Below are 8,333 nucleotides of genomic sequence, written 5' to 3' on the forward strand. Positions count from 1 at the left end.
AGAAAATGGCATGGCTTATTTGGGCCTTTATAAAAGCCCTTTTATTCACGGGAATCAGACAAATGTCAAAGGTCTTTATCATTGATCAGCTGATCGCCACAAAAAAGACTACATACATTCAGGACATACATACATAGATCGTTTCATACATACATTTTGTTTGTTTGTTTTTAGAAAATTATATGTTCCTAGTATGGGAGACAAGATCATTTTGGCATATTCAGTCAACCAATCCACTTTGGTTGCCAAAAAACAGCAGTATTTTACTCCAGAGTGGAGGAAAAGAGCTTCTTGAAAAACGATTAAAAGGACAGAAAGAGACAGTGGGAGAGACTGGACTGGAAAAAGTCTGCCATTTAAATAAAATGAACCAAGAAACCAGCAACTATTCTTACTTCTAAAGAAAGACGCAACCACAAAAAGCACTGACAGAAAACGAGAAAGTATGTGTGTTTGGGGTGGTTGGGAGGAGGGGGGGTGGATGGCAGTGGGGTTGGGGGGAGGGTTGGTGGGCATGTTTTTATATATTGGTGGGGACCAAATTTCCCCACAAAAATAGGAATATCTGACTATTTGACAATTTTTAACTTATGGGGACATTTGTCTGGTCCACACATGGAAAACTCTTGTTTTTTTTAACTTTAGCTTTTATTTTAAAAAGCTAATAGAACTAACCTACTTCCTTTCTGTTACTGAGGTTAAGGTTAGGGCTAGGGTTAGGGTTAGGTGTACACATAGTAAATAGCTACATTAATAATTAAATGGAAGAACCTCACAAGGATAGTAAGAAGTATGTGTGTGTGTGTGTGTGTGTGTGTGTGTGTGTGTGTGTGTGTGCATGCTTGCGTGCAAGTGTGTGTGTCTTTGATTAATTATAGAAGAGCTCATGGGTTTAAGGTGTGTTTTACTTCTGCAACTGTGTGTTGGTCTCCATCTGCCTTTAATTATAAAAACAGCAAATGAATGGCAAAGATACTAAGTTAAATATGAGTTAGAGTACATTTACATCCCAGATAGGGCTTACATATGTAAAACACGGTCACATAATATAAATGTACATTTTATAAAATGTATATTTTATACAGTATTATATAAAATAAGAAAACATCACATTATATCATCAAAATTGTTATAGTGCAGTGCCCTCCACTAATATTGGCACCCTTGGTAAATATGAGCGAAGAAGGCTATGAGAAATTGCCTTTATTATTTAACCTTTTGATCTTTTGTTCACCAAATTAAAAGAAATACTCTGCTCTCATGGATAACAAACAATTGCAAATACAACACAGGTTTATCAAAAAAAAAAACTTTGTTAAATATAGGTGTGCAACAATTAATGGCACCCTTTTAGTCAACACTTTGTGCTACCTCCCTTTACCAAGATAACAGCTCTGAGTCTTCTCCTATAATGCCTGATGAGGTTGGAGAATACATGGCAAGGGATCTGAGACCATTCCTCCATACAGAATCTCTCCAGATCCTTCAAACGCTGGTGGACTTTCCTCTTCAGTTCACCCCACAGGTTTTCTGTGTGTTTCAAGTCAGGGGACTGGGATGGCAATGGCAGGACCTCGATTTTGTGGTCAGTAAACCATTTTTGTGTTGATTTTGATGTATGTTTTAGATCATTGTCTTGCTGGAAGATCCAAACACGGCCCATTTTAAGCTTCCTGGCAAAGGCAGTCAGATTTTCATTTAATATTTGCTGATATTTGATAGAGTCCATGATGCCATGTGTACTAACAAAATGTTCAGGTCTTCTGGCTGAAAAAACAGCCCAAAAACATTACAGAGCCCCCACCATATTTAAATGTAGGCATGAGATATTTTTCCATATGGCTACCTCTCTGTGTGTGCCAAAACCACCTCTGGTGTTTATTGCCAAAAAGCTCTATTGCTTGACCATAGAGCCCGATCCCATTTGAAGTTCCAGTAGTGTCTGGCAAACTGAAGACGCTTGAGATGAGAGTAGAGGTTTTTTTTCTTGAAACCCTTCCAAACAACTTGTGGTGATGAAGGTGAATTCGGATTGTAGTTTTGGATACTTTCTGACCCCAAAACGCAACTAACTTCTGCAATTCTCCAGCTGTGATCCTTTGAGATTTTTTGGCCACTAGAACCATCCTCTTCACAGTGCGAAGAGAATATAGTCACATGTCCAATTCCAGGTTGATTCATAACATTTCCAGTTGACTGGAACAGCTTAATTATTGCCCTGATGGTGGAAATTTTCATTTTCATTTACTTTTGCTATTTTCTTATAGCCACTTCCCATTTTGTAACTCTCAACAACATTTTGCCACACATCGCAGCTATATTCCTTGGTCTTACCCATTGTTATGAATGACTAAGGGAATTTGGCCTATGTGTTACCTCATATTTATACCCCTGTGAAACAGGAAATCATGATTGAACACTTGCCTGTTCCTAGTCACCTACAGTGAGGGAAAGAAGTATTTGATCCCCTGCTGATTTTGTACATTTGCCCACTGACAAAGAAATGATCAGTCTATAATTTTAATGGTAGGTTTATTTGAACAGTGAGAGACAGAATAACAACAAGAAAATCCAGAAAAACGCATGTCAAAAATGTTATAAATTGATTTGCATTTTAATGAGGGAAATAAGTATTTAACCCCCTCTCAATCAGAAAGATTTCTGGCTCCCAGGTGTCTTTTATACAGGTAACGAGCTGAGATTAGGAGCACACTCTTAAACGGAGTGCTCCTAATCTCAGCTTGTTACCTGTATAAAAGACACCTGTCCACAGAAGCAATCAATCAATCAGATTCCAAACTCTCCACCATGGCCAAGACCAAAGAGCTCTCCAAGGATGTCAGGGACAAGACCTACACAAGTCTGGAATGGGCTACAAGACCATTGCCAAGCAGCTTGGTGAGAAGGTGACAACAGTTGGTGTGATTATTCACAAATGGAAGAAACACAAAAGAACTGTCAATCTCCCTCGGCCTGGGGCTCCATGCAAGATCTCACCTCGTGGAGTTGCAATGATCATGAGAACAGTGAGGAATCAGCCCAGAACTACACGGGAGGATCTTGTCAATGATCTCAAGGCAGCTGGGACCATAGTCACCAAGAAAACAATTGGTAACACACTACGCCGTGAAGGACTGAAATCCTGCAGCGCCCGCAAGGTCCCCCTGCTCAAGAAAGCACATATACATGCCCGTCTGAAGTTTGCCAATGAACATCTGAATGATTCAGAGGACAACTGGATGAAAGTGTTGTGATCAGATGAGACCAAAATGGAGCTCTTTGGCATGAACTCAACTCGTGTTTGGAGGAGGAGGAATGCTGCCTATGACCCCAAGAACACCATCCCCACCGTCAAACATGGAGGTGGAAACATTATGCTTTGGGGGTGTTTTTCTGCTAAGGGGACAGGACAACTTCACCGCATCAAAGGGACGATGGACGGGGCCATGTACCGTCAAATCTTGGGTGAGAACCTCCTTCCCTCAGCCAGAGCATTGAAAATGGGTCGTGGATGGGTATTCCAGCATGACAATGACCCAAAACACACGGCCAAGGCAACAAAGGAGTGGCTCAAGAAGAAGCACATTAAGGTCCTGGAGTGGCCTAGCCAGTCTCCAGACCTTAATCCCATAGAAAATCTGTGGAGGGAGCTGAAGGTTCGAGTTGCCAAACTTGGAGAAGATCTGCAAAGAGGAGTGGGACAAAATCCCTCCTGAGATGTGTGCAAACCTGGTGGCCAACTACAAGAAACGTCTGACCTCTGTGATTGCCAACAAGGGTTTTGCCACCAAGTACAAAGTCATGTTTTGCAGAGGGGTCAAATACATATTTCCCTCATTAAAATGCAAATCAATTTATAACATTTTTGACATGCGTTTTTCTGGATTTTCTTGTTGTTATTCTGTCTCTCACTGTTCAAATAAATCTACCATTAATATTATAGACTGATCATTTCTTTGTCAGTGGGCAAACGTACAAAATCAGCAGGGGATCAAATACTTTTTTCCCCTCACTGTAGGTGTACTAAAAAAATTTTAAATATCAATGGGAATATACTTCAAATATATTTTTCTCACATAAATTCATAGGGTGTCAATAATTGTTGCACACCTATATTTAACAAAGTTTTTTTTTTGAGAGCAGAGTATTTTTGTGACTCTTTCTAACACAAGATCAAAAGGTTAAACAATAAAGACAATTTTTCACAGCCTTCTTGGCTCATATTTACCAAGGGTGCCAATATTAGTGGAGGGCACTGTATACTCACAGATACAACCAAACCCACACACATGCTCATGCAAAATGACCCATTCCAGCAATTCTGCATGGGATAGCTACTATGTGTGGGTGTTCATGGAATCTGTGTGAAACACATCATTTACTCAGTAAACTAATGAGCTCATTCACCAGACATGCAGTCACTTGGAGCCACACACACAACAAACACTGCTGGAACAAAACCAAATCACACTTGAAGCTCAAGAATTACACTGTTCCTCTTGTCCCCTTGAGTTCTTATAGTTTAAGGAATTGAAAGTGCTACACTCACACATAGCAAAATCCCAGTATTCCTTTACATTTTAATGCAAATACTGTGAGACTGTCCCAGTATTAGAATTTCTATTAATGGTACTGATAATTTGATTAGGATTATTAGATCCTATATAGACACATTAAACATAAGGGTCATGGTAGTTTTCAATTCAGTAGCTAACAATGTGTGCCCTCACCTGAACAGCCAGCAACCCATCTGCATCAGGAAGGATGCGGTAAGTGTGAACATGACGTTGGAATCTAGAAACAGCACAAAAATGATTATTACCCATGGTAACAAAGAAAAGAAACTATCCCATAAAAACCAAAGTGGCCACAACAACCCATATACAAACTATAACAGTGACTGGCTGATGCCATACCACACAATGATCCACTTACTAGCCAGTGTAATCTTGTTCATCCGCTATTTGGTTCTTCCTCTCTCTTTTTTTTTCAGCCATTATCAATTCCTTAAGATTGTGTTTTAGCCACTTTCTGACAATGAAATTACAGCTAAGCCTCCTCAAAAACAGGTTTGAATGCCTTTGGCTTTTAAAAAAAAAATTTGTTTTTTAAAAAAAGCTGCTTTGGGTAAAACATATAAATAAACAAAATGAAGAACAGAAATAAGCAGAAAGCGGAGATGAGTCATGTAGAACGTTAAGGTGACAGTGAAAGGAAGTGAAAAAGAGAAGGATGAAAGAGAAGGTAAGAGGGTGGATTTAGAGTATTAAAGAATGGGAGAGTAGAAAAAAACACTGAATGCTGGACGCCTCAGGCTTCAGGAATGTGTCTAGAAGGGAGAGTAAAAAGGGAGCAGTACAGTCTCTGGACCTCAGGTTTTTCCTCCAGAGGCCAGGCAGAGACAAGGGGAGTTTTGCAGTCTGAACTATTCTGATCTGGTGGGGATCAGGAAAGGTTTTGACTGGCACTAGCACCTTCGATGTCTGTCTGACTCTTCCACTTAAATCTACAATAAATATCAGACAACTCTACAGAAAGCTAGACAGAGGATATGCAAAAACCTAAAAACTCCTCCAAGCTGCTGACTGATGGGGTTCTCCAACAGCTCTTTCCCTTTTAGCCTCAGCATCAGTGGTCCTAAAGTAGGTATGTTTCATGTATAAATTTAAACAGAGCTCATGGGGGACAGCTGCCAGAAGACAAGAGAGTGTGGTGATCACTCATGTTCTTGGAATTAAACAACTTCCGTGAAACACCATGTGCGATTTCTGAAAGCATTTTGTATACTAAGTGAAAGAGTCACAACCTGAAGCTTAACTCCTGAGGGAGCCACCGTCTGGTGAGGTAGTTGCTGATAAAATCAGCCTGCCAGCAAGCATGGATGAGGGCTGAAGCCTGCGTGCACAAATCTATGTGTGTGTGTGGGTGTTACTCACAGTAGACAAAGCGCATAAGCACCAGGCACAGACTCGCTGTCCCGCACCAGGAAACTGCCGTCCTTCCCGGCTCGAGCAAGCAACTCCTCTGCCTGAACCCGACTAATGTCCCTGTGGTACCATGCTGGTGCTGTCATTATGGCCCAACGAGGCCACGATCAAATAACTTCTGAGTCCTTATATCCACCTTTTAACAGCCAGGACAAACAAATCAATGGTAGCTATCCAAAAAAATGATCCAAGGCAAGCAGAGAAAGGATCAAGGAGAAGGTCACAAGAAGACCTCAGATCATACAATTTTCTCATCCCTGCAAGACATAAATGTCTTCAAAGTACTTCCAACAAAACTAATCCACCATCACCGAAACCAAATGCTGTCTTGACATAACAAAGTATGTTTGCTTTCGCAGAAGTGTGCTGAGGGTGTCTCCAGGACCGGCTCCTTCAGTATGAAGATTTGGCACTTGTTCAGATGGAGGATGAGCTACAGAGAGGTTCCTTCTCTGTTATGTTATTCCCAGAGCAAAGTTGTCCAGCTGAAGCCGTGAGTTCAGCAAAACAGTCAACTCTCATGTAAACACTAACACAAGCATCTATTGTCCCTTATACAAATGACCGGTATTAAAAACTTTTTCCAAGAAGAGGAACTAAGAGCAAAGCAAAAAAAAAAGATCTGGTTCGATATCCAAGTGCGCGTCAGAACAGAGCAGAGCAGAGCAGAGCCACCACAAAATTCAAATGATTTTCCACTCAGTCATTTTAGCCTTATAAGGAAAACAAGGGGAGGAACCCCTCCGAGAAGTTCAGCTGATGTCTGCAACCTCCACTGAAGTGCAGTCAAACGCAACTGGGAGTCCATTAAGAAGTAGTGTCAATACAGCAGACATGTCTAGACTTCATGTGCAGAGACGTGCATGCTGAAAACAATGTCTTCAGGTCCCTAAAATTGCTTCCACAGAGATGCAGGATTGCAGCCAACAGCCCCCACCGAGCACTGAGCAGACGTAGGAAGTGCTTCACTGGTTCACTGCTCCAGATGGCAGAAAAGGAAGAGAGTTGAGAGAGAGAGAAAAAAACACTTTAGAAAGAATTCCTCTGAGTGACTTCACTTGATCGCTGGTGTGTGAAACCACGTCCAGCCCACTGTCTCATTCTCTGAAAGCCCAAAATGCTAGCTCTTACATGCTCTTAAGGACACAGACAGATACAATAAGGTGGTGTACCATATCTGACTCACCTTTAAATCAATGTTTGTGTATACAGTGTTCTCTTTATAATTTATTTTAAGCGTGCCATTTCCCTCTTTCCCTGTTTGCCTCGGTTGGTCTCAGGAAGTTGAGGGAGCAGCCTCCTCCTCCATATGGATATGATCATTCCCTCTCTGTCCTTCCACAGACTTGCTCCTCCTTCGTCCATTTTCTTCTTTCTTTCTTTCTTTCTTTCTTTCTCCAGATTTTTCTCCTGGCAGCTGCCTGGCTTTTCTGCCTCACCCTACTCAGCAAAAATGTGCTGCACAGCACTGGCTGGCCCTCAACCACCAAAGCAAAACATCTCTATCTCTCTCTCTCTCTCTCTCTCTCTCTCACGCTTACACACACACACACATAAATAAATAAAAGTTCATGTGAAATCCCATCTTTGTTCAACGGTCTGCAGCCTAATAAGTTTTTTTTTTTAGTCTTAAGTAGTCTGATGAAGGAGGTGAGGTATGAGCCCCTATGGGATCCCCCATGTCATCTTATTTTCGGTCTGTTCGACTGTGGAAACAGACCACAAACAGATGAGGGTACAAGTTATTGGATACACAATCTACCAGTCCCACACAGCAGGATTTACCTTTCAGCACCCCCTGCTGTTCTGATGCAGTCATAAACAGTAAACACAAAAGGAAAAACATCCTGATGTCTCACAGTGATGGACAATTCATGAACACATCAAACTTTTCCATGGTACTTTCTTTGTTTTGATTCGTGCTCATGAATCGAGCCTTTATTTGTTTTTATTTTTTTAGATTCATTATTCTTGAAACGGTATCAAACATTCAGGTAGTTTGCAAGTGTGAATGCCACTCCTGAAGCTGAGTTTTATTCAGTGCAGTGAAAGTAAATGCAAGTCAATGGTAATGCAAAGTTATTTTTATTTTTAAAGTGCAGCTAATAATCATACAGGGTGGTGTTGATTAGAGGGAAGGGGAAAGTTAGTCGATGCTTTAATTAAAATTTAAAACAGCAAGCAAGAATAAAAATAAACAAAAAAATAAACTGCCCTATAATTCTGCCTGTTTTGTTCTTTTGTTCAGTAGTCTAAAGCCATGGTTCTCAAAGTTGGGTCTGTGATATTCTAATTGTGTTACAGTGGTTGAAACCTATCATTTAATTAACCGATCTATGCTTTTAT

General features: G+C 40.8%; 1 protein-coding gene across 3 annotated transcripts in view; it reads right to left on the reverse strand.

Annotated features, from left to right (window-relative positions):
* inppl1b (inositol polyphosphate phosphatase-like 1b) overlaps positions 1-7,765 on the reverse strand; it is a 28,602-nt gene extending 20,837 nt beyond the window's left edge. The window contains exons 1-3 of one of the 3 annotated variants that reach the window (XM_053630858.1): positions 7,174-7,765; positions 5,937-6,963; positions 4,731-4,794 (exon numbers count right to left, since the gene is read on the reverse strand). In XM_053630858.1, the coding sequence (XP_053486833.1) occupies positions 4,731-4,794; positions 5,937-6,073 (201 nt within the window). In that variant the 5' untranslated portion in view covers positions 6,074-6,963; positions 7,174-7,765. Of the gene's footprint in view, positions 1-4,730; positions 4,795-5,936; positions 6,967-7,173 lie in introns of all 3 variants that reach the window. The other 2 variants (XM_053630855.1, XM_053630857.1) reach the window with 2 other exon arrangements.
* Between the last annotated feature and the right edge of the window lie 568 nt (positions 7,766-8,333).

Source organism: Ictalurus furcatus, chromosome 8 (genome assembly GCF_023375685.1).
Source record: "Ictalurus furcatus strain D&B chromosome 8, Billie_1.0, whole genome shotgun sequence".
Lineage (NCBI taxonomy): Eukaryota > Metazoa > Chordata > Actinopteri > Siluriformes > Ictaluridae > Ictalurus > Ictalurus furcatus.